We start from the raw sequence: 24,257 nt of genomic DNA on the forward strand, positions 1-24,257 counted from the left end.
TACTTCTCGCATGGAGTACTCCATCCATGGATCGATATCAACGGAACAACGATCATCCGTGGCCCATCAAGATTTCCTGATTGAGACTGCTCTGCTCGACTCTACCAACTTTTTTTTCTTCCCCTCAATTGCTCCCCAGCGCAACCTAACCGGTCGAAACTAGACTGGCCTTAGCTTGAAATTCGGGCTACCAATACCTTAGCACATCCAGCTCGCGCCCTGGCAAGCACTTTTCACAAATCGCGGGCCGATAACCACAAAATCAAAACCGCCCGCCAACAGCTACGAGCTTAACCTCGCGCAACTGAAGTCCAGCTCTATCTTCTAAAACAAAGCAATATATTTCCCCGTCACATACCGACACCAAACCCGCCAAAATGTCAAATCAAAGACAAGCCTCTTCCGCCTCTCAAGTCCCCCACCTCTCACCCGCCGAACTCTCTTACCTCTACACCTCCCTCAGCCTCCCCAAGAACCCAATCCGACCAGATGGCCGCTCACCCACACAATTCCGCCCTCTATCCGCCGAGACCACCATCTTACCCGGTACGAATGGAAGCGCGCGCATCGGGTTCGCAGATGGCACACAAGCGATCGTCGGTGTGAAAGCAGAAGTCGAGAAGACCGTTCTCGCAGCCGACACGCTCGACTCGCGCAGTTTGGCGCAGCATGGTGACGCACTGAACCGTGAGGGCGAGGAGGGTTCCGCTGCTGTCTCAGGACAGGGCGAATGGGTGCAGATGTCGATTGAGATCCCCGGGTTTAGGGACGATGACGCCCTGCCTGTGTTCTTGAGTGAGATGATGCGGGAGAGTCTGGTTGGCTCTGTTTCTGGTGGGAATGGGGATGCTGCGAAGGAGATGGCCGGTGGGTTGAAGGGGAGACTTGTTATTAACAAGCGGTGGCATTGGCGCTTGTATATTGATGTAAGTTTTGAAGATCGCTTTCTGTTTTTTTTTTTTTTTTGGATTTCTGGTTTCTATTTTTGAAGGGTTCTGAGGGTGTGAAATGATCATTGCTAACATGTTATTCTCCAGGTCCTGCTCCTCTCCCAACCTCTCGCATACCCCCTCCCCCTCCTCTCGCTCACAACCCACCTCGCCCTCCTCAGCACTAAGCTACCAAAACTCAAGTCCAAGGGTGAAGAAGACCCCTTCTTCGACGATGACTGGGCTGCTGCGGAGTATCTCTACCCCCGCTCCAATACTTCCAAGTCTCCTCTCTCTGCCGCTCCATCATACCCCGTCCGCCCACCTGTAACGCTGCTCGTGATCTCCGTCGGTGACAACGTCATCTTCGATCCTAACCGTGAAGAAATCGCCGTTGCGGATGCAGTGCTGGCCATCTCAGTTACGCGCAGTAGTGACTCGGAGACCTTGAAATTGCTCTCGATCCGCTCGATCGATCCTCCCTCCCGCCTCACTCAGCCTGGTATCCCCAATTCCGAAAATGTGAATATGCTTGGTGCTACTGCGGCGCCTGGCGAAGAGACTGGTGGTCAGGAGGAGGTCGAGGGTGTCTGGCGCCCCCGAAGGGGTGGTGTCAAGCGCAGTGTCATTGCACGTATGGTTAAGACTGTCCTTAGTAAGGGCGGTGTTGGCGAGGAGGTCCTTGAGGGACTTGAGGGAGTTGAGGTGCAATAATTGTCCTATTTTGATACATTTCTCATGGCCATGTATGAGTAATAAAGTACAGCATTACTTTAGGTTGCGACTTTGATATCTGAGTTGATAGGTCGCTACTTCTGGAGTTTGGAGAAAAGCGTTGTCTTTTGATTAAATCGTTTCTGTTCATCGTTGATTTGATTGAAGTTGAGAGAATCCTCCTATGGTAGCTGGATTGAAAGTCCACTAATGTACAAAAATGGATTGAACTCCATTTACACCAACGTCACTGTTGGAGGGGTGTTGGTAGGTGCGCTTTATGTATGTAGCGAAGGGTCCATCAATACAAACCCACAGCCAAACCACATAGACAGCATATGTAGCCTATACCATACCTACATAGGTAGATGCGCAGCTATATCACCTGTAGATATGAATTTACCAGCCCTGGAGCCTATAAATCACCAAATCCCCAACCACTTCTTAACAGGCCTCTTATTTCCCTCCCAATCAACAAACTCCTTCTCCCCCGCGCCCTCAACGGCAGCAATAGGCGACTGCAAATCAACCTCGTTACTGTCATCGTTCTTCTTCTCAGGCTCCGCCTCCTCAAGCCCATGCGCAACACGATACTGCTTCCTCTTCTCGGCGTCCTCAACGCGACGGTGCCGTTGCTCCCGCACGCGCATCGAGTTGTGTTCCACATGCATGCGCCACACAGATAAAGCCTGTGAGATCGTGCCGACGGGCGATGTCAGCAGACCCGACCAGGATGGTAGCAGGTGTGCGAATGGTGAGGTTGCTTTGAAGTTTGTTGTGAAGGTGAATCCCGCGCAGGAGATCAAGACGCTCTGTGTATTGGTTAGTTACTTGTTTACTTGGTTCTTGGAGATTTTGGGTAGATCCAGAGCTTGGCTCTTTGCTAGTCGGGAACTCACCATCGCAATCCAAATGTGGATCCACTTGCTCGTCAGGAACTTGAACATCACTGTCCCCTCCGGCGGGAACATTCCCGGGTACTGCGTCTTGCTCTGCTGCACGCGCTCTTTCTCCGTCGTGCGCGGGCCATACTCGAATGGTTGGCCTGGGGGTGCGTTCTTGGGAGATGGAGTCGTCAGACGCTGGGGATGAGAAGGCGGGCGGAATCTATCGGGCTTTGCGAGGACGCGGGGCTTGGAATTGGCATTGGTGTTGGTTTTGCTGGCTTTCTTCAACGCGGCGCTGGTTGAGGTGAAGCTACGTCGCGCGCTTTGGCGTTGGAGGGCGCGCAGGGTCAATGCTGAGGGTGGGCCTCGTGGGAGGAGGAAACCGGGGATTGGATTTGGCATGTTTGAGAGTGTTCTTTTCTACCCTTTTGCTTGTGTGGAGGGGCTGGATGGTCTTGTTGACTTGATCTAGATGTGGAACCGTAGATGCAATTTTTGGAGAAGGTTTTATATCACGTGACCATATCGGGACATCGGATGCCGATTGAGTCGAGATGCTCTCTCACCCGGTTCAACCGCATACCCCTAACGATTTCGGGAAGAAAAAAAATTATCAGACCACTTGACCTTGGGAAACATTCACGTGTTTTAGTATCCATTCTTTCCCGTCTTTCCCACCAATTGAAATGGTCTGAGAATAGCTCTAAGCTGTACAGAGTACTTCGTAGTCAGAATCGTTTCTAACTACATAAACTAACCTAATGAAAGGTCATAGTCCCAATTTTACTGCAACCTCGGCAACAGGCTAAATTGCAATCGCCGAGAATGAATCGAAAATAAACCGTTTCTGCCTCAGGATCCACACATCGGACCACCGGGGAGGATCAGCTTGGGCGAATGAGAACCCTGCCATTTCGAAGCCACGGTGGATCGGGAAGTTGCTCCAGTTCTCCAGGGGGGAAGGAAGGGGGTAAACGCGCGTGAGATATGAGCTCGGTCGCCATGGGCATCCAGATAGGAATTGAATGTTTCAGTTTGTAAAGCTCCATGAAGCTTTGAATATGCACACACAAGCGAGTTAGTCAGGAACCATGGATGTTCTAAGCTACCCAAGTGATGATGAGTTATGAGATCATAGGGGCGGAAGATAGAACGTAGAGTGTACACTCTTGTACACGTTCTTTGCCACAAGTCAGTAATTGTTCCCAGCATATTTCAAGAAAAGTAAAGAGAACAAAGCGAAAGTGTAAGTCGTCAGTGTACAACAGCCACACCGAAGTTCCCGGTTGCGCCCGTTCACCTGAATCATCTGGCTTCTGATTGGCGGAGCGGCAGATTACGAGAGAGCGTGTCGGGGCCAAGTACAAATAACCAGATTTTCTTCTCTCCCCTTCCCAGTTTTTTCTGTACAGTACAGTGTCATAATAACCTCTTTTTATTATTCTCTCATAATACTTCACAATGCCTCCTAAGAAGCAAGAATCTTTCGCTCCTGGTAAGCTATCTACCTTCCCCCATTGAGCTGAAAGGAGGTTGGGGAGGTGCCATCGAGGTTGAAGGAAGGAAGGGTATTCCAACTCCTAAATGGCAACACAATGGCAACACTGTTACCTGCTTGGGACGACGATTGACAACAATTCCTCGCCTTGACTACCATTGGCGCCTCAACCTAACTACCTCTCAATTGCGGATCACCGCAACCTTTTCTCAAAGTATTACGCATCAGTTATTCAACATGACTACTTTCGATGTGTTCTGCACGTTGACGATCATCGACATGCGCGAGGCCGAGCGTGCAGAAGCTGCCTTGATTGAAGAAGCCAAAAAAGAAGCCGACAGGATCGCTAATATCAGCTTCTCTCCAGGTGACGCCGCCAAGGGTGCTAAGCTCTTCCAGGTAAGTTCTTTGTTACTTCACGCGCATACAAAGGGAACATGAAACTAACAGCTCTTTTTTCAGACCCGTTGCGCCCAGTGCCACACCACCGAGGCCGGCGGTGCCCACAAGGTCGGCCCCAACCTCCACGGTCTCTTCGGCCGTAAGACTGGCTCTTCCGAGGGTTACGCCTACACCGACGCCAACAAGCAGGCCGGTGTTGAGTGGAACGAGGACACTCTGGTAAGTGCCAACTACAACTTTTAGCTCCGCTCCGATCGGCCGCTAACGATGTCCCCATAGTTCTCCTACCTCGAGAACCCCAAGAAGTTCATCCCCGGTACCAAGATGGCCTTCGGTGGTCTCAAGAAGACCAAGGAGCGCAACGATCTCATCACGTACGTTACCCGCACCCGCGAACCCACACCCCCTGACCTCTGAACTAACACACCACATAGTTGGCTCAAGGATAACACCGCATAAACGACCTGATGTTCTTTTTTATTCCCCGGCTTTTTTTCTGTTTCTCCCCATAGAAGTCTGGGATTATGGCGCCATGGCCTGATTACCGGGTGTCCCAAGGGACCGGGCCTGTATTTTTATTACAATTTCCATGACCCAAAATAGATTTGATCTTCTCCTCTTCTTCATTTTGGTTTGATATTTGATATTTGATAGAACAAACGAACTGCAAACGGGAGGGTTTATGCACGCTTATTCCCAAGTGTTTGAGATTCTTCGGATGATCAAGGAGGTCTGTCTTATGATTGGTTGATGGTTCTAGCTGTATCGATTGGGCAAACATGGGCGGTCAGGCACGGAGATACTTGAAAAGTACTTGATGAGGACCTTGGAGGTTATTGCAGGGACTATACAAACTGGAAGTACTCCTGCAGTACCACCCTTGTACATTGTCCGGTATCTGATGTGTACACGCCGTGTTGGCTTCGAGTTTCAGCACATGACCCAGCAGGGATCAGGCTGATTGGCCCAACCTCCTCGACTTGGATACAAGTGAGGGGACGCATGCCTTCTCATCTTCTCATTCCTGATTCCTCCATTGCTCAACGAGGCGTTTCGATCCCAGTTCTATATTAATCTCCCAGCGTGTTTCCTGATCGCAATCTTGTCCAACATCAACTATCGAATGTGCCTATCTCAGACATATCTTGTGTTGCACTTTAGAATCCAATACCTGCCTTGTCGCATCGCATCGCATCATACCTTATCGCATCTTTGGCGTGGGGTTAATTGCTCAGATCTCTTCTGTAACGGCTAGCGCAGGGAGACACCGTCCCAGCGCATATACTAACTACCCTAGTTTTACCTAAAGAGTTAAACCGGTTCATCCGCCAGTGATCGCCACTCATAGGCATTGATCTGCGCTTCGTCGCTGAGACCTGCAGTGCCTCTTCTTCCGAGGCGCGACTATCGCGATACACCGTCCGGGATGCTGGACGAGTTAGACAACGTCTTCGACGACCATCCATCCCTGGACGCGTCGCTCGAAGACTTCGAGAACAATACCAACCCCCACAGGTCCCCAATGTTCGCGCTGCCCTCCCAACACTCCGGATTCCGGTCTGAAGACTCGGATGGGGAAGATGGAGAAATCGAGGACCCGGCGCAGGAGCGCTGGTCACCCCCAGGCTTCCATCAACCCGAATACATTCAGGGCAGTGGATGGTACCGCCACCAGCCCTATCTGCGCAAGGATAACCCCCCCTACGGATCGCTTGCAGCTCAAGCCCACAGTCGGGCTCAGCGCCTCTCCGTCCCAGTCGCGTGAACCAAGTCCACAGTATGAGGATGCGCTCGAGGGTCCCACGAAGAGTAGACAGGTCGATCGCGCCAGCCCGGGCGACATCTCTGTCGCGGCTAATGTGCCTCTACCGGCGGGTGCAGATACCCCCCTCCACGGACGATCCCCAAGTCCGCCTCCGGCTCCGACTACAGGGCGCACACCACGCCACAGTCCCGAGGACGACGGGGTGGGCTTTGGCGCGGAGAATCTGAGCAACTGTAGGCCCTGTCTGATCTGGTTTCAGTTGCAGGCGCGGGTATACTAACGATTGTTGTGAATGAATAAAGACATTCGCTTTGCAGTGCGTGCAGAAGTCCAGCACCGAGAACCTATTGCCGCGTTGTTTGGCTATCTGCGCTCAAAGTTCGAGCGCATGACCAGCTCCAAGTCTAACACCACCTTATCTATCATAATCCTCCTCCTTTCAGTCGCATTCATGCGCGCCCTAGTCCTCCCAGGCCTCCCACAGTCGATCCCCGATCTAGTAAAGCTATCCGGCTTTGCGCGCTCCTTCGAACCACTGATATACTATTCAGAGAACGGTGTTCAGCAAATCGGCACCCTGCAAGAAACCGGCGTCGCAGTCTGGGACTTGAGCGAGTCCGTCCGCGGCACCAACATGACCAGCGCACCCATAATAGTGCGCCAACTAGACGAGCTCTCCGACTCCCTCAAGTCCCTCTCCCTCGAGCTAACCCGCTTTTTCGCCAACGTCGACTCAGACATCGACTCCATCCTAATAGTAATGGACTGGGCCAAGCGCGAGCTCGAAACCCTCTCCGCCCAGCCCCCAAGCACCCTCCCTACAATAGTCTTCGACAACATGCACAACATGCTCTCGCGGCTCGGCGCGCTCGAACGCTCAGCCCAAGTTTCCGACAACGGTGTCTCCGCAACCTCCACAACAACGACACCCCTTGGTCACCTCGTAATGGCTGTCTTCGGGCCAACCTCCGCGCAGCGCACACGCACAACCCTAACCCGCACATTCACGGAGTTCCTTGCCGTCCTCGAAGAATCAATAAACAGCGAACTCACCCACTCAACCGCGCTCTTCGCGCTCTTCGAGTCTATCGACCGCCAATTCCTCAATCTCCAGCGCACAGTTGTCCGCGAATCAGACGCCCAGGAACGCGCAGAGGGCGAGATGCTCTCTTCCCTATGGACGCGTGTGCTGGGGCCGGATGCCGCGGCCGTTCGCAAATATGAGAAGAACAAGAAACTCCTCGCGAATGTGCGCAGTCGCACAGTCGCGAATAAACATCTCCTCGTTGACCACCGCGGCCGACTACTCACGCTGAAGGTTAATCTTGAGACGTTGCGCAGGAAGCTAGTTAGCCCACTTGTGCGTCGAAATGACTCTGTCAGTTTCGTCGGGTCAGTTGATGGGAGCGGGAGTGGGAATGGGAATTCCGGTTCTCCGGGCCGAATGCTTGGGCCCGTTGAAGCTGTTATCGATGGACAGATCCGCGGGTTGGAAGGGACGTATGATTACCTGCGGACTGTTCGGGAGAGACAGAAAGCGAAACTTATGGAGCTTGTTTATGGGGCAGGGAGGAAGCCCAGCCGGGCTATGATTGATGGGTTGGAAGGGAGTGATGACGATGAGTGAAGGTCTGAGATGAGAATTCTTGATCTTATTGTCCTTTTTCTTCCTTTTGGCCTCATTTCTTTGTCTTGGCATAGCATCCTTTGGTTGGGTTCTTTTGTCTCTCCCTCTTTTTGTCTCTCCTCTCTGGCGTTCTAGGGCATATGTGGCAGGGCATCCGCGGCTGCGGGCTTTTTCGTGGGAATTGGTGGTTTACCTGCTGTGCCTCTTTGAATGACTGCTTTTGTCCTTTTTTGTTTTGCGCTTGACTTTCGTGGCGAATAGGTTTTTGCGAGGAAAAGGGATAGAAATATGTGGCGCCAGCTGGTTTGATTTCACTTCATGGCGCCGTGCAGTTATGGGGTTCTTTTGTGGATGTATGAATGAATCTTTTTGCTGTTCATAGTCATTGTTCTTATGCAACTTTCATATATAAGTCCTTGATTATACATAGACAAGTCTTCTGTACCGTTTACACTTCATACCTTTATATGTATATCAAAAAGAAATCTCCAATGAAACGTAAAAAGATATCTAAGACGCAGAAAAAAGGACATCCAGAAAACCCATCCAAAGGAAACATCGGCTTGTTATCTTCTTACATATAAAGTCCCTAATAGCATCTTGAGTTGGATAAATCATACTACCAACGTCCTACATCGGTAAGAACAGGCCTGGAGCACATGGCCGACTACTCTTGTTTCCTACACTTCCAGATATAAATGCAAACTAGATCTTCTATTTGTTCCTGCTTTTTCCCTTCTTTCACTGATACCCCTCCTATTTTAGCCCAACATCAAGATTCATAGAACTAGCCTGATATCCCATAGCTATATAGACAGCCCTAGATAGAGCCAAGATAGAGTTGCTGGGTTCAACCAAGGCAATTCTCATTCAAAGAAAGCGGCAGGTCGAATTCCCATGACCAGCAAGAGAGGAATATTGTATTCTTCGAAATGCACTTCTTGGAGTTTTGTAACCGCATCCTTTGCAACCAGAATCCCATACTGTGTAAAATAGGCTCTGGCATTCTGCTTTTTGTGCCTTTTAGTGCCAAGTTGGCTGTGGAGGAAGGGCCAAAGAGAAAGATGCCACTATGCCCTTGCTATACCAAGGGAAATAACCAATCACGTTGTTCTCTTCCATGTCAGCTATGTCGATTTGTAGCACCTCCCGGGAAAAGAAAGTACATTCCAGGTCGATGTTAGCCACTTGTGAAGCGGGGATCTTAGGTTGACTCTCAATCCTTCTTATGATTTCGGCTATTGTCCCTGTCTCGGGGTGCCATTGGGCCAGCCTCGCTTTTTCGAACAGTTTTTTTGATCTCTTTCCTTTCTTCTTCATCGGAGAAGCCTGGATTCCAGGTATGGAAGTGCTTTCGGCAGTATTTCGACCCCTCCCACACAGTGCCGATACAGTGTTTATAGGCGCAAAAGCTCTGCTTAGCACCTACTTCCAGAAAGTTGTGCCGTTATAATTTATTGAACACGAATCGCCCATTGCAGGGTGCACATCGAGCCAACGCTTCATGTACATCTGGCTGATAGTACCTCGTATATACGTGTATAATAAGCATATAAATAGATATAAAAATAGAAATTGCAACTGATCATCAGCCATACTGGCTTGGTTGGCCATGCCACCTAACAAGTCTGATCCGCATGGTTCAAATTGACAAGATGTCCCAAGGTGTGCATATCCCTCCGGATTCGGCTTGCCAAACTAATCAGATGACGGAGAATCTTTGTGGGAGTCGAGCGCCAGAGGTGGATTTCCTGGAAATACCGGACTTTGCCTTGGAAGGGTGGCGTGCACGAACATAATATCCTGGATTCTCCGCGCCTCTTCGTCTGTCAAACAATTCGAGAGAAAAACCACAGGTCGTGTGGGCAATATCTCTTCTTCGAAAGTCTCAGTTGCTTTGAGAAGCATGGTTGACCCAAAGACCAAAGGAACGCTCTTGGGCCCTCGGGATGGGAATTATAATCGCAATCACTCAGCAAAGGAGCCCCGATATACCCCGTTCTTGCTCTATAAAATACAGATATCACGCAAGCGCATCCGAATAACGACTGCTGGGACTGGCTGCGATATACCCCAGCCGTGGATAACGCCGAATTTTGCGCCGATGTGAAGCCTTTCAGCGGTGGACTAAGGTAGACTAGAGTTCGCATCTGGTCCCCCTGGATGTGCATCCCATAGGCGGTACTTTTTCAAACTGATGAGGCTTATTTTGTCGGTTATATCAGCGCATTCGATTGTATAGCCAGGTGTTTTGAGTAGGTGGATCAAGCTGTTCTCCGATCATGCTGCGCAGATATGACCATCGCGGTCAAAATCAACAGGCCAGCGGTTGGTTCTTTCGATGGCTTGGGGGTATTTTGTCGCCATATAGACTCCTTCATCGGTCAACTTTGTCCCGTTGGGAGGTGGTATCTAATGGCCGTTATCGGGGCCTGATTCTGTTGCTCCCATGGGACGAGCCCTGTGCTCTGGTCATGATGAAACATAGACGAGGGCCCATTTTGGAATGTACCATGAAGCCCCCGGCTCCTTGTAATCCACAATACCATGGGGTCCCCGGTCTTTGAAGGCGGATCGGTATATGAGAGCTGTATTTTCGGCTTCGTTCTGAACTTGGGGTTTGTTGTAGATATCAAAATTACTGAAATCCCACCTCTTGGGTCACAGTAGGTGTCATGACCTTCGGGGAGATTGCGTTTGGTTGCTTCATCCGCAATACTGTGGGCAACCAGATCAGAATGCTAGGACGACAAGGACATGAATATTGATTATGCTATCTCGGTGTGCGCCCTGTGTAAAGATAGAGCAAAGGAGCAATTGGCATGGCGACCGAATTTCGACATCGGAGTTGGCCAGGATATTGTTTCTAAAGTAGTGTTTCAAATAATCTTTGAGGTCATCCTCGGGTATCAACTGCATAACCCCAGCGAGCTTGTCTTGGTTAGCTTTATTCAAGCCTGTTAAACAAACAAGTGACTGATGTTTTAGATATTTATCTGGAGGGAGATGAGCAAAGCAAGAAAGAAATTAAGAAAGCAAGGCCTTTTGTACTTACAATGCCCGTATAGTGTAATCGTTAGATTCCACGGTATTATAGATATAGTAGGCGCAATTTGGCACGCCATGGATGCCTGGGTACTTACATTATATCTTTTTTATATACCGTGGATCCGAGGCAATGAGTGAAGGAGCACAGGAGAAACGATAGTCATGACCATATATATACATATAGCGAGACATGTCAGGCCTTTTGTAAGGATATTTTCAACGTAGTCTATTCCATCGTTGCTTGGGCGAATTCTGTATATAAGGAAGAGAGGAGCGAGCGAGAAAGAGGGGGAGAAGGACGTATATATAGGTTTTATTGCAGCGAGACAGCAAACAAAGACCTGAATAATACTACGTGATCACAGTACCTAAAAGGCATAGTCACATATTTCTCACTCCTAGCAAATGACATAGTAAAAGATTTTCTAAAGGCCAAAGAACATCCAAAATGTCCAACAAAAGGACCTGACAAGGCCCCATAAGTCGCCGAGTATTCTTGTCTCTACACTTCCATCGAGTGTAAATCCTAGATTTCCTTTTTTTACCCATTAATAAACTCCTGTTTGAAACAAAATCGTTGGATTTCCCCCTTCGTTGGTGATTCTCACGGGGAAAAGTCCCCATCAACAAAGAATCTTCCAGGTCTATCGTAAGGCAGTACCCCCGGTGACGGCCAACCCGCTCTTCGACAACTCAACCACTCGCCGTCAATTTCTTGATTCCTTGTACGCGAACCTGCCCAGTGTACGGGAATGCGCATGAACTGGCAACCCCCCCCCCACAAGCGCGGATAAGATAGATGCATAGGACGCTCATGTCCCGGGTCACAGCCCTCATTCTCGTACAAATCTGCTTTGGCCAGGATGACTGTTTCGTCGAGTGCAAACCGTGCAGAATATTATGTAATTTAAGGTGTGTGCCCACGTGGGGCAGTGGAATTATTTCCAACCTTGGAAGGTTATATCCACTGCCTGCACGGAGGACTCCGTACATGATAGAAATACAATAGCAATACTAGCGAAACTTGGAAAATCGACAGACCCTCATACATAATATCAAAAGTGTATCATATGCGTAGTCGGCTGTCAGTTTAGAGTCATACATTACTCCACCCTTCTATCAAGAGGTTCTGCACAAAGGTAGCCTAGTTAGGCAATCTGTATTACCATCTCTTGGCTTTTTCTTTCTCAAAGACAAGATGGAATTGGGAGAACTTCTGGGCTTTGCTATGAATCCATAGCTTGAAACACTATGGGTGACTAGATCTACGTATGTACCTAGGTACTTGATATCCATGCCCAGATAAGGCGGATCGGTCCGAGGAGTCACCCGTGGACCCCACACTCGGAGCCACCCGGCTTGGGGCGCGAGTTATGCCAACAGATAGCTTCATTCCAAATCTACAACTCTTTCAATTGTCTCGCCATGTTGAAAGCCGCACAGTCCATAGGGGGCATCCAAAGATCGCAATGGAATACCTCTTCTAGCAGACCTATAGTCGCAGTATTATTCCAAGCAATTGACCCCCCTATAATCAATGGAGTTCGCAAACCACGCAAACCAGGCGGTAAGATACCATGAAACATTTCTCTGGACGATAGTTGCTAGTGCTGAATTGCCACAGGATACCAGGATTCAGGTGCAGATATTGCATACACTCTACGTTCCAAGGGAATCGAAGTCATCACGCCCCAGCCCTCCCCTTCCATTGCCCAGCATGAGGGTTGGTGTTTCCCAGATTCGGAAGAGGGGATATATTCTGCAGTAACCCAAGGAGCCACACACTTGTGGGCGAATACGATCGTGTTTTCTTCCCACCCTCTCCAGACAGCATCCTGTCTGGATAGCTATGCTCCGACTCTACGGGTTGTAGGCCAACCACCGGGTCTGGTGGAGAAGTTCGATGACAAGATGTACTTGAACGATAAACTGCGTCAGCAAGGAAGTTTTACCTTACCTCAATCGTGGGTTGTAAATGAAGGAGATGACTTAAATGTCCTACTTCAGTCAATCCCCAACTACCCCGTTGTCGGAAAACCGGTTCGTGGTCGCGGGAGTCACGGCGTGCAAGTCTGCCATACTCCTTCTGAGCTGAAAAGCCATATAGAATCCCTGTTCAGAGAGTCACCCGTGGTCCTACTAGAGGAATTTCTATCTGGCGAGGAAGCCACAATCACCGTGATGCCCCCATCCCTCGACCGAGCGGAGTATTGGAGCATGCCTCCTGTGGCCCGATTCAACCACGACCAAGGTATCGCACCGTACAATGGCACAGTGGCTGTTACTGCCAACTCGCGCGTAGTCACCAAGGAAGAGATGCGAGATCAATCTTATGAGGAGGTGATGCGTCAATGCGAAGAGGTGGCAAGTCTCATCAAGGCAACGGCTCCCATCCGCATTGACGTCCGACGATTCCGACATGGGTCGAAATTTGCTATTTTCGATGTCAATATGAAACCCGTATGTGTCTTTATTTGAATGGTGACTTTAATTCATACGCTGACCTCGAGTGCTAGAACATGACTGGTCCTGGTCGACCAGGTCGCGAGGATCAGGCTAGTCTGACTGCTATGGCAGCGACAGGGTGTGGGTGGGACTATCCTACGCTATTGCAAAATATGTTGCATGGGGCTTCGACACTGGAGACGTTCCGTCAATACCGCAGTCCTTTATAAATACATTTGATGTTAGCATACTTGAACAGAAGTCTTGGGCCCGAGCATGGCTTGTAGAAGATACCACGAAAATAGAGAGACTGATATACTGGCCTCGCATAATCCAAATATAAAACAGCTCAAATCACACGTCAGCCAGAGCCTTTTTTCTGCTTTGCCATCTCAACAAAATCAAACCTATATCCCATCTTCCAAAGTCAGGCCAGTTCATCTCCACAACCTCTATATCAGTCTCTTGGTGACACTGCCAGAGCATAAAATCACTCAAACGATAGACCCCCGACGTACGTATCAGAAGATCCAGCGGCGGAAACCCCATAAACATATTCTCCGTCAAAGACTTGGCTGTTATCTTGCTAGGGAAACCAGAACCAGAAACTGTTTCCCTGATAGAAGATGCAATCTCATCCCTGCCAGTATAAGCGACACAGATATTCACAGTCTTACCCCGGTTATTTTTGGTAGCATTCATAGTTTTGGAAATAGCCCTTAGAACGTGGTCTTCTAGCAATTCCAAACGACCCAACACCCGGATTCTAAGATTGTGTTTCTTCACCAATGGGTCATGCTCACCCATTTCTCCAAGTGTCCCTTCTAGCAACTTCATAAGAACATCGACCTGCTCTTTCGGTCTGTTGAAGTTTTCAAGGCTGAAGGCGTAGAGGGATATAACATTTATTCCGCAATCGAAGCATGTATCCAAAATCTGTTTGTGTTAGCTATCTCAATAGTTGATAGCTTGGAATTTTTAAAATGATAATTTACCTTCACTAGAGCTTTTGCGCCGGCTAAATAACCAGCTGCGATGGAAATCGACTTATCTTTTGCATAGCGTCGATTTCCATCCATTATGAATGCTACATGTTGTGGGATGGGACCTTGGGCTAAGGTCTCTAATACGAATTGGTTGATATATAGGAAGACATGCTCCAGATATTTATAGAGGACTTGGAAGATGTGCATATTGTGTTCAGTAGGTGACTAGATAGATTTGAAAGATAGATTTGAGCCCAAGAGTTTATACGGAGCTCGACCGTCTCCCCTCGAAAGAACCGCAAATATGTCTCACAAGCTACATGTTTAATTTTAGACGGCATGTTAATCGGCTGAATACTTGATATCGTCCAATCGTAGAGACTTCTGGTACGCAATCATGCCTACATTACTGTTATTATTCCTTATATGCATATACCAATGCTATCAACGTTATCAAGAGCATGCATTATAATTTGGCTCATTGGGTATGTCAATTAAGCTTCTCAGGTACTATATAGGTTATCCAGAAACAGACACTTCATTTTCTAAATTCTGTTAGCCTTTGAAACTGAAATTGCTCTACCATGTGAACTAGATCCATGTCAAACTTCGATTAACTACTTATATACATGTGCATCTAGGAAGACACATAAAAAAAAGCCAAAGCGACTGATAGCGTCCAAGGCTATAAAAACTACCAACACAAAAATGACCAATCACTACGGTATCACTGGTGCTACCCCATCCTGCCCTCAAGTATGACTTTACAGTTTAGTTTCATGTATGCGGCGTTGTATCAAGAGATAGTGTACCACTCCATCACGAATTCTAGGATTTGATAGGATTGGTTGCTGTTCATAAGCATCCTCTTTAAGGCATGTGTCAACGGCAACAGTTCGGTCTAAATTTCGCTTGCGATACGTTAGATTATACTGTTGTGCTTTGCGCTGTTCCTGCGTTATACGGTGTATTATTTTTGGTGCTTGTCGGCTATTCCGGCTCAGGAGAAGAAATATTGCGATTTTTGTATGATTGGTCTAATAGACTGGATATCATGTTACTGGTGCAAAGTCGACTTTCAGTCTGGACTGCAAAGGAAGCATAGGAATTCCCTAACCTGTCGATTTAATGTATTACCTACTATGGGCAAGCAAGCCTAGTAGTTCTGCACGCCCACAACTAACTGTAGGGCCTGAGGTATTAAACCAGGAATTATAGTGATCTACCGGGCTCTAGGTTGTCATTATGTTAGGAATAAAGTGTTCATTTACCGGAAACGCTAGTTGATTGCCTTTCAGGTCGTAGCCTCGAACCAAGCTCACCATCACGCCCACATTTGGCTTTAATATTCACCAATTCTGGTTGCAGGGCTATATTATACAATTTCTTAATAGACCATTACCTGTTTCCACTAGCTGATGCTCTGCATGGGTCTTTTCAAGAACGGCCCGTTTGAGGGCAGTGGCTTCGCTCCCAACCTTAGAATGTGTCCTTCTCTCTCTTCACATATGATTCACCTTTCCCTCATCGCAATAATGTGTGACAATAATGCGAGTCTATGGCTTGAAGGTCGAGATGTTTGAGTTCAGCGGCTAGTCGAAGTTCCACAAAAGCACCGCTTGTGTCCCTCGAGGTTTCTCTTGTATTTGTCCAGGTGCCAGCCAGTAAAACCGCATTGGGAGTGGGATAACTTTGTTTCGCTATATGGCAGAGCCAAAGCGTGGGGTTGTCGGAAAAGAACGGCGTGCTTTTGTTGATGAAATCTCCCAACCACCGAAATCTTCATAGCGCGTAGAAGGGGTGACTGGACTTGAATCCTGCAAGTAATTTCCAATGAAATACCGTTTCGATTGGTTTATCACGACTGAGATCGAACTGTGATCGCTGCCATCTTCATCATAAATGTGGGCCATACTGGAGACGTCTGTTATCTTAATATCTCCATCATTGTCTGAAGTAAAAAGGGCCTCCAGCAGCCGTTCAATAGATGGAAATGTCTGCCTAATCCCGTCTTATTGGAACCGGTACTTGTAGAGTTAGCAGAGAGTTATCAATGTCTAGAAGGTGCCTCTTACTGGGAATTCGGGTCTTTTTCACGCGGGACCTGTGCATCAAATCTGGCCGAGCACCTCCCGTTTGAGGGCCAACCGATATGAAGTATGGGTCAAGGGGTTTTGACTCCTAGGGTGCCAAAGGCCCGAGTGAAAGGGCATGGATATTTAGGATGGCGAGAGAAGAGAGAAGAGAGAAAATATGTTACTGCCGAGAGTGGGTTAAATACTAAACTAGAGGTTCCTAATTAAGTAGGTACACGTGAAGAGGAAGGCGCGATTGGACATTGGAGTTTGGGCGGTATACACGTCACATCAACCCCGGTAGCAAGACTTTTATAGACTTAACAAGTCAACTACTAAGGGTTACACCGTTGGGATCGAAAATTTAAGGAAACGAGAAGAGACTAGTTTTCTTGATTTGCTAACTTGACTAAATTGCATGTGAATCAACTATTCTACACAATTAATCTATTTCTATTCCATCTCCTTTCTTAGTGTTTTAAAACCCCAGTCGGTCTTGGTGGTAGTAAACTTAGGCTTTAATTAACCGATCAAGTCTACTGCGCTGTTTTGGACAATTTTAGGGCCCAGGACTGCGGCCAACTCGGCGATGATTCTCTTGATAGACATCGGCTCAGTCATTGACATGGTTTCCCAATCGACCAGATTCTAGTTGGAATTAGTAAAGACGTTCCTCTCGCTCAAGGCGGCTCAGAAAAAAAAAAAAGAAAAAGAATGCTTACGTTCATATGAACGAAGCCGTTGTCAAAGGACAGCAGCCAATGACCCAGGTCCAGTGCTTCCACCTGGGAGGCAGTAAGAATACCGGGCATACCCATATCAAAAAGGGAAACCTCCTCTTCATCCCCGTCAATTTCCGGGACCACAGGCTCAGGGGAGGATCTCCGGTCCCGAGACAAAGAGACATAGGAACGAGAATTAAGCTTCTCCGTCAGTTCGCCAGCGAGCGGATCCCAGTCGCCGGATTCAGGGTCTGGGCAACAAAGAAAAGGGTCAGATGCCGTGCACGATTTTCATGTAGTACAAAAAGAAGTACTAAGACAAAGACACGAGTGGAACATACCAAGGATGTACTGGGGGCGGAAATTGGCCTTGTATCGCATTTTTGGCAGGAGTGAATGTAGTACCCTATATTTCGACGTTAGAGGTGCGTGAGCAGGGGTTTAGTTCCACAATTGCGACCTACCCATGTAGTAGTACTGATACTGATTCTCGATCGAGAAGGCAATTTCACGCATGGCGCTCAGCTTGCCAATTTCCCATTGTTCGTAGGCGGGATCATAGCTATGTACCTAATATCAGCTTATCATATACTTCGGTATTTCGGGGTAACGTCAGCTATCAGCTTACAAAACATAGACGGAGCTAACGCCGTTGGGGGTCAGGTCCAATACTGCAACAGCAATGAGCTCGCCATCAAGACGATAGCATTGATGCCATGAGCCGAGTTTCTTCTCGGAAGCATTGGTGGCTGTCAGTGGATTCGGAGATCGCTTGATACCTGAGCATAAGAAGGATTGGAACGCCCTGGGTGTCAACTCAGAGAAATCATCTTTGTGGATGGCGGTTTGGTATTTGCGGAACAGCTCAAACTTTGCCTGAGACACCGAGTCTCCTTCAATGGTGACTTCAAAACGGTGCGCTGGCTCAATGGGATTCTTGGTAGCAGGGTCAATGGGCCGTTTGATGTGGCCGTACTCGCTTTGGTGGACAGCTGACAGAAGGTCGAAGTTGCACTTGCGGTGCTTTTTCTCTCTATGTATTGATTAGCAAATAATCCGATGGTGGATTGACAAATATAAGATTGCATACTCGCGGGTTTGTGGACAAAGCCGGGCTACCTTTCGCATATACTCCGGACCTAGGATAAATTTGTTCCACTTGTTGATGGCCTTACGCTGATCACGGCGGGGCCGATAAGTGGATGCTTCCAGTCTCAGAGTATAGTGAGGACAACAAGACCGAAGTAGGTTTTGTCTGTAGTAAAGATTTCCCGATCTGAAAATGTCAGTATGGTCTGATGGGTTACAAGGAAATTTCCACCGGAGGGATCTTACCGTCGCCAACCGCCATTGATTAGTTCTTCATAATGTCCTGGGAGTACGGAATCGGAGCGAACGTAGTACGATGCACCTTTTACATGTCAGCATCCCTCCCTAAGCTTTCTAGCCCTGAAAGGAAAAGGGAAAAAAAAATAGAACAGGGGTAGGGGCAACAAACTTCCGTCTCTGGACTTGCAGTAACCACACGAGTTCTTTTGGTAACCTAAGAGAATCACATCACATTAGTCTTTGCATAAGAGGGGTTGGGCGATCAAAGACCTGCAGGTCATTGGCGTTGAGGGCCCCCCGCCAATTTCCCTTAAGTGGTAGCAGCCTGGGCCAGTGGAAGCGCCACGGGGTAACAGAGGTTTATCTCAGTGGTTCGCTGCGGGAGAGTGGGACGTACCTAGTGGGCGGAACAGCGACAGTTCTCGCGCGCGTTCGGCGTCAACCCGTTGCATCGTGAGATTAAATATGTGTTGGCGTGCAGCAAGGAGTGGATGTGAGTTGTAGTTACGGGGAGAGAGGAAGGGAGTCAAAGATGAGGTTGGCGAAGTCGGCGGGGATTGTAAATCGCGCGTTCTATACGGCAAGGGGGGTTAAGGCTTGATTTATGTGTACATTTGTATAATTTTTAGTTATTTAGGTCTATGGTTTTTTTTTAACGGTACTCCGTATATGTATCTCATATCTCTTTAAGCCACAGGGCCGATCTTATAGTTTCTGGTCAAATCGGCCGAGTTTCTTCCCTCTCGGTACCAGAAAATCCCGTAGGTTTTAAGAGGCTCGTTACCCGACGCACATTCAGAGGGTTGTGAGGTTGGATTAATTGGAGTGGTAATCTCATAGTAGATTATATAGTAAATTATGGCAGATTATAACCCAGATCATGTAGTAAATTATGGTAGGATATAGCTAAATATAGTTGATGATAGCAAATATAGAAACATCTCATCTAGTGCTTCGATATGGTGAGTCACATGACCATATATAGAGTCGAAAAAAGGAGAAACAGGTCATTGAACTGGTTACCCTCTCTTAATAGTGACTATAGTGACTAAATTGACTAAACTGACTCTAGTATATGTATAACAAATGACAATTTATGTGTAAATATGCAACGAAGAAAAGAAAATAATAAGAGAATGAAAGAGAATGAAAGGTAAAAAAAAAAAAAAAAAAAAACCCCCCCGTACCTTGACTCTTCTCCCGGACTGCGCCGCCGCCGTGCCCCTCCATTCCCACTTCTCTTCTTTTCTCCATTCCTCAATAACCTCTCATTTCTTAGATCTTCTTTTGAAAACCATGCCTATTTCCACCTACCATTCCAATCCCCCGTCAGGCATAAACGGGAAGACCTGATATCCATTGCCCACCTCCGCAATATCCAAAGAAGAAAAAAAAATTTCCCCCGACCGCTTTCGTGCCTGTGCTCCCGCTCTCTACACCACAAGACACCTGGAGCTTCTTCTCCCTCACCTCAGAGACCTAACAAGGCTCCGAGGGAGCTTGCGAAAGCATCATCTATTGGGTTTTCCTTGACCTTTTCTGATTTCCTTGGCCATCTCACTGTTCTTCTCTCTTTCTTCACTTCTCTGGGAACTTTTCAAACCCCAATCCTGGAGTAATTCCAAAGATATTCGATTGTCTATTACAATGGCTCAAATACGGTCGATGGAAGCCCGCGTTGGGCGGAAAAACCAACGTGAGTTCTCGCTGATGTCGCTTTGCGGCTACGCACGTGGGGGGAACCCGTCCCCCTTACGTCTACACTGTCCCTGTGTTCCCTGACTCTAACGGCTTGTCATAGGGTACGGCTCAAAAGGCGAGCGACTGGTAGCCGGCGTTGTCCCTATTTCCGCCGATAAGACCAAAGTCCTCATGATTCAGTCCGCAGGACCCGGAGGCTGGGTGCTCCCCAAGGGTGGATGGGAGCTGGATGAAAAAACCGCTGAGCAGGCTGCGTGTCGTGAGGCCTGGGAAGAAGCTGGTGTCATCTGCATCGTGATCAAAGATCTGGGACTCATCCCGGACATGAGACCCTCCGCCCTTCTCACCGTGCAAGCGCCCAAAGCATCGTACCAGTTCTTTGAAGTCACCGTCGAGCGAGAGGAAACCGAGTGGCCCGAAATGCACAAGCGGAAACGCCAATGGGTCTCTTATACACAAGCTGCCACCGCCCTCGCAAATCGACCCGAGCTGCTTGAAGCGTTGAATCGCAGCTCGTTGAAGCGGTAACCCCTATCGCCTGCACATCCGGTTCTCTTGCACATCCAACATTCTCCCCTCATTTTTCTACCTCTTATGTGCATCGCTATTCCAAGAGAGCTACCTCCTGATAATGACTCGACATGAACTCCAAAAAAAAAAACGGTGGCTTCGTCGCTTCTACTATTGGCTTTGTCTACCTTTTACCTTTTCACCCTTTTTTGCATCTTTGACGGGCTGCTGCTACCCGTCCACTGTTTCATTTGTGAATGAACCATCTGAGCCTGTGTTTGGCTTTGTCTCTGATAGACGCCTTTTGCAAACAGGAAGGCTTTGGGACGCTTTTTGCATTGATACTGGAGGATACCTTACTTTAACAGCTGTGATATCGGACTATTTTATCTGAATCCATTGCTTGCACTGTTTCAATTGCCAGATTTGACTCGAGCGCTTCCCTTAGTTCTAGATACCAGTCTTTTGGATAGATCAAGTGTCTATACCTAACTGAATCAAACCTGAACCGCTTCCTCCACTCTCTAATCTGAGAAAGAGAAGAAGGGAATGAAACAGAAGACAAGCAAAATTATTTTATTATAACTGTAAATGTAAATGTCAAAAAAAAAAAAAAAATGAACCGACTTGATATTGGCTTTTCACTGAGGGTGTGACCCGATTAGGCAAAGCGCAAAAAGCTGCCTCCGAGCCCTGGAGGGAGCAAATCCGCGTGCCCTCAAGCCAACAACTTCGCGCCCGAATCATCTACCACGACAGTTCTCATTACCCTGTCATTCGCCATTGAACCACGCACTCTTCAACCTGCACTCTTACTTTTATGACCCACAGATAAACACCTCCAGCTCCAGACAAGGGTGGCGGCGAGCAGCGCTGCCGCATACATACCAACATGGATTATGAAATGGATCTCGAGCCCACAGGGCCCCAAGTGACCGTCCGCGAAGTAAGCCGAGGAATCCCCAGAGTATTAGGATATAAAAAAAAACTCACAAATCCCACAGGCGGAGCCCCTACCGCGTCGACTTCAGATTGACCGCAGTCGACCTCGCATTCGCCAACTCCCTCCGACGAACCATCCTCGCCGAAGTGCCCACTCTGGCACTCGACTTGATTGAAATCGAAAGCAACACCTCAGTCCTCCCCGATGAGTTCCTCGCCCACCGCCTCGGAATGATCCCCTTGAACTCATACAACTGCGACCAAGACCTCGAGTACACACGAGACTGCGACTGTGAAGACCACTGTGTGCGCTGCAGCGTGACGCTGTCTCTGCACGCGCGCTGCGGTAGCGGTATCATGTCTGTCTACGCGCGGGATTTGATTGTCGTCGGCGAGCGGATCAACGATAAGATTGGTGATCCTGTTACCACTGACCCGGAGAATAAGGGTCCCTTGATCTGCAAGCTGCGCAAAGGCCAGGAGATTAAGATGACTTGTCTGGCGAAGAAGGGAACTGCTAAGGAGCATGCGAAGTGGGCTCCTACTGCTGCTGTTGGCTTTGAATATGATCCTAACAACAACCTGCGTCATGTGGACTACTGGTATGAGCAGGATGCGGCGAAGGAATGGTATGTATTTTGAGCATTGATTTGATATCCACCGAAGTAATCTATCTGCTAACAATGACCTTTTACAGGCCTATTTCTGAAAACGCTGCCTGGGAACCCGCCGCCAACCCCGACCAGCCCTTCGACTACGACGCGGAGCCTAACTGCTTCTACTTCGACGTGGAGAGCATTGGAAACCTTGAGCCAGACATGATCATCCAGCAGGGTATTGTGTCTCTCCAGCGCAAGCTTGCAACCACCGTCTCCGTCCTCTTGGGCGAGGGCGAGGATGGACATGGCGGAGGTGCCGAAGATGCCGAGATGATGGGTGCCAATGATCCCGATGCTTACGAGCCTCCTGAGGGCATTGACGGAAACATGACTGCCTACGGAAACGGTGCAGCCAGTGCTTGGGGCGCTAGTGCACAGACACCGTACGGTGCTACACCTTACGGACAGAGCAGCTACGGGTTCTGAAAGTGCATAACCCAAGAAAAATAGAGCTCGAGCATGCGCAATGGAGTTTTGATTTGGTGAATTGGGGCGCACTCTGGAGTTTTCCGTTTCTTTGTATCTTTTGCTCTTGGGGACGGTCTTCTGGTCCTAGAGAATGACTGGTCTCTCTATCTCAAATATCTACTCGTTGGTTCAGTGAACCTGAAAATACTAAATATTATGGAATTTTTGCTAAGACTACCAAATGTCTTCTTATAGAAGGGGCGCTCGTGCGAGTGGAAACAACAGTATAAACCTCAGTCAATGCCCTAGGCTACAAACCAAGCATGAAAACCCGCATGGAACAACCCGTAGACTCCATAGCCAGCCCCGGACTAGAACAGCTGCAGAAACCTTCAAATCGTTCTTGCCCTAGCTTCTACAACTACATGCTCGGTCTAGGACTAGGGTATTAGTATGTATTATCAGATGCAACCTGTTGACTACTACCAACTAGGAAAGATCAGATATGAATAATGAATATCAGACGTGTTTATTTTGATATCTTATTAGCTATAGTCCTGCGAAGAGCAATAATGAAAATAAATAAAAAACTAGCAAATTCGAAAAAGCTGCTGAAATGCCCATCCGTTCCCAACGCCTGGCATGCCACAGATGAGATGACTATAAACAAAACACAACCATGCCTCGCTAAAAATGCAGAATGCAGAACACAAAAAAAGCATCATCCCCGGAGAACAATCTACTCCATCAACTCAACCGGCGGACGAGAAGTCTTAGGAGGCATTTGGTTAACCGACATCTCAATCGGGCTCATCGCATCCATATCGACATCCTCATCCTCAACACCCATCGTCATATCCTCGACCATGACAGCCGGAAGATTGGGACTGCCACCATGGTCCTCGGGGTTGTAGATGAGAGTGCTGCTCCTGCTACGCTGCTGGGAGCCCGCAAGCGGCCAGCTGGGCGTGCGCTTGTCGGAGGAGATAGACACGGGTGTTGCGGGGTCGATTGCCGAAGTCTCAGACTGGGTCTGGTCCGTCTTCAGCATGGACAGCGCATGTGCCAGGTCCGTTGCGTGGACTTCCTTGTTGGGCGGGTCCTCATTACGCACGACCCATCCGTGTGGGGGGCTGGGTGGCGGCGAGATGAAGAACATCTTGGAGACTTGCGGGGCTTCGAGGAGTTTTGGGCGGCCGCCGTCTAGGATTGCGGTTGGCTCGCCGAAGTAGATTCGGGGGTGTACGTCTCGGTTTAGGAGACGCTTGCCGTCGAGTAGTTTGCGCACTGCTGTGGCGTCGGCCTCGTTGTGGAAAGAGCACACGATGCGGCGCATTGAGGGGAGTGGAGAGAAAGAGTTGAGGGGTGCCACGGCTGTGATTTGGTTGCGGATTTCTTCCAGGGCTGGGGGTTGGAAGACGAGGAGATCGTGGAGATCAGTGATTAGGAGGGTGTTGGAGGGTGGTGTTGGCTGGGATAGTGCGGGCATGTTGGCAATATCGAGAGATAGGGATGGTCGCGATGTGTGGGATGAGCCAGTAAGTGTGCGCGATGAAGCCAGCGAGCATGGAGGTGAAACTGAGGTAGCCATTTTGTATATGTGTTGTATG

At 48.6% G+C, this 24,257-nt stretch overlaps 10 protein-coding genes across 10 annotated transcripts; 6 read left to right on the top strand and 4 right to left on the bottom strand.

Moving 5' to 3' along the window:
* Nucleotides 1-377: 377 nt before the first annotated feature.
* On the top strand, nt 378-1,643 carry N7487_001367 (exosome non-catalytic core subunit RRP42; the record flags this gene model as incomplete). Its single annotated transcript, XM_056869115.1, has 2 exons — nt 378-926; nt 1,038-1,643. 2 exons carry the CDS (start codon nt 378-380, stop codon nt 1,641-1,643), a joined length of 1,155 nt encoding a protein of 384 aa, XP_056733899.1.
* A 422-nt stretch (nt 1,644-2,065) lies between these two features.
* N7487_001368 (uncharacterized protein) lies at nt 2,066-2,932 on the bottom strand (the record flags this gene model as incomplete). Its single annotated transcript, XM_056869116.1, has 2 exons — nt 2,066-2,455; nt 2,543-2,932. 2 exons carry the CDS (start codon nt 2,930-2,932, stop codon nt 2,066-2,068), a joined length of 780 nt encoding a protein of 259 aa, XP_056733900.1.
* A 1,059-nt stretch (nt 2,933-3,991) lies between these two features.
* Nucleotides 3,992-4,889, top strand: N7487_001369 (c-type cytochrome; the record flags this gene model as incomplete). The annotated part of the gene is made up of 5 exons (XM_056869117.1): nt 3,992-4,025; nt 4,396-4,427; nt 4,491-4,649; nt 4,710-4,804; nt 4,865-4,889. The coding sequence occupies 5 exons, from the start codon at nt 3,992-3,994 to the stop codon at nt 4,887-4,889; spliced, it is 345 nt and encodes a 114-aa protein (XP_056733901.1).
* A 967-nt stretch (nt 4,890-5,856) lies between these two features.
* N7487_001370 (uncharacterized protein) lies at nt 5,857-7,822 on the top strand (the record flags this gene model as incomplete). The annotated part of the gene is made up of 3 exons (XM_056869118.1): nt 5,857-6,085; nt 6,162-6,428; nt 6,513-7,822. 3 exons carry the CDS (start codon nt 5,857-5,859, stop codon nt 7,820-7,822), a joined length of 1,806 nt encoding a protein of 601 aa, XP_056733902.1.
* A 4,473-nt stretch (nt 7,823-12,295) lies between these two features.
* N7487_001371 (ATP-grasp fold subdomain 1) lies at nt 12,296-13,545 on the top strand (the record flags this gene model as incomplete). The annotated part of the gene is made up of 3 exons (XM_056869119.1): nt 12,296-12,437; nt 12,495-13,330; nt 13,387-13,545. The coding sequence occupies 3 exons, from the start codon at nt 12,296-12,298 to the stop codon at nt 13,543-13,545; spliced, it is 1,137 nt and encodes a 378-aa protein (XP_056733903.1).
* A 124-nt stretch (nt 13,546-13,669) lies between these two features.
* Nucleotides 13,670-14,526, bottom strand: N7487_001372 (undecaprenyl diphosphate synthase family protein; the record flags this gene model as incomplete). The annotated part of the gene is made up of 2 exons (XM_056869120.1): nt 13,670-14,251; nt 14,311-14,526. Coding segments are annotated over 2 exons (798 nt in total), but the record flags the coding sequence as incomplete, so codon positions are not given.
* A 2,372-nt stretch (nt 14,527-16,898) lies between these two features.
* N7487_001373 (arginyltransferase) lies at nt 16,899-18,879 on the bottom strand (the record flags this gene model as incomplete). The annotated part of the gene is made up of 9 exons (XM_056869121.1): nt 16,899-17,024; nt 17,099-17,349; nt 17,451-17,504; nt 17,563-17,660; nt 17,727-18,131; nt 18,189-18,374; nt 18,434-18,509; nt 18,597-18,641; nt 18,825-18,879. The coding sequence occupies 9 exons, from the start codon at nt 18,877-18,879 to the stop codon at nt 16,899-16,901; spliced, it is 1,296 nt and encodes a 431-aa protein (XP_056733905.1).
* Nucleotides 18,880-20,074: 1,195 nt separating this feature from the next.
* N7487_001374 (NUDIX hydrolase) lies at nt 20,075-20,656 on the top strand (the record flags this gene model as incomplete). The annotated part of the gene is made up of 2 exons (XM_056869122.1): nt 20,075-20,123; nt 20,229-20,656. 2 exons carry the CDS (start codon nt 20,075-20,077, stop codon nt 20,654-20,656), a joined length of 477 nt encoding a protein of 158 aa, XP_056733906.1.
* Nucleotides 20,657-21,537: 881 nt separating this feature from the next.
* Nucleotides 21,538-22,665, top strand: N7487_001375 (DNA-directed RNA polymerase II core subunit RPB3; the record flags this gene model as incomplete). The annotated part of the gene is made up of 3 exons (XM_056869123.1): nt 21,538-21,569; nt 21,643-22,209; nt 22,278-22,665. 3 exons carry the CDS (start codon nt 21,538-21,540, stop codon nt 22,663-22,665), a joined length of 987 nt encoding a protein of 328 aa, XP_056733907.1.
* Nucleotides 22,666-23,386: 721 nt separating this feature from the next.
* cbpA (putative calcineurin binding protein) lies at nt 23,387-24,238 on the bottom strand (the record flags this gene model as incomplete). Its single annotated transcript, XM_056869124.1, has 1 exon — nt 23,387-24,238. One exon carries the CDS (start codon nt 24,236-24,238, stop codon nt 23,387-23,389), a length of 852 nt encoding a protein of 283 aa, XP_056733908.1.
* Nucleotides 24,239-24,257: the final 19 nt, after the last annotated feature.

The sequence above is a fragment of the Penicillium crustosum genome, assembly GCF_028827405.1.
Source record: "Penicillium crustosum strain IBT 35664 chromosome Unknown utg000001l_segment0_segment0, whole genome shotgun sequence".
Lineage (NCBI taxonomy): Eukaryota > Fungi > Ascomycota > Eurotiomycetes > Eurotiales > Aspergillaceae > Penicillium > Penicillium crustosum.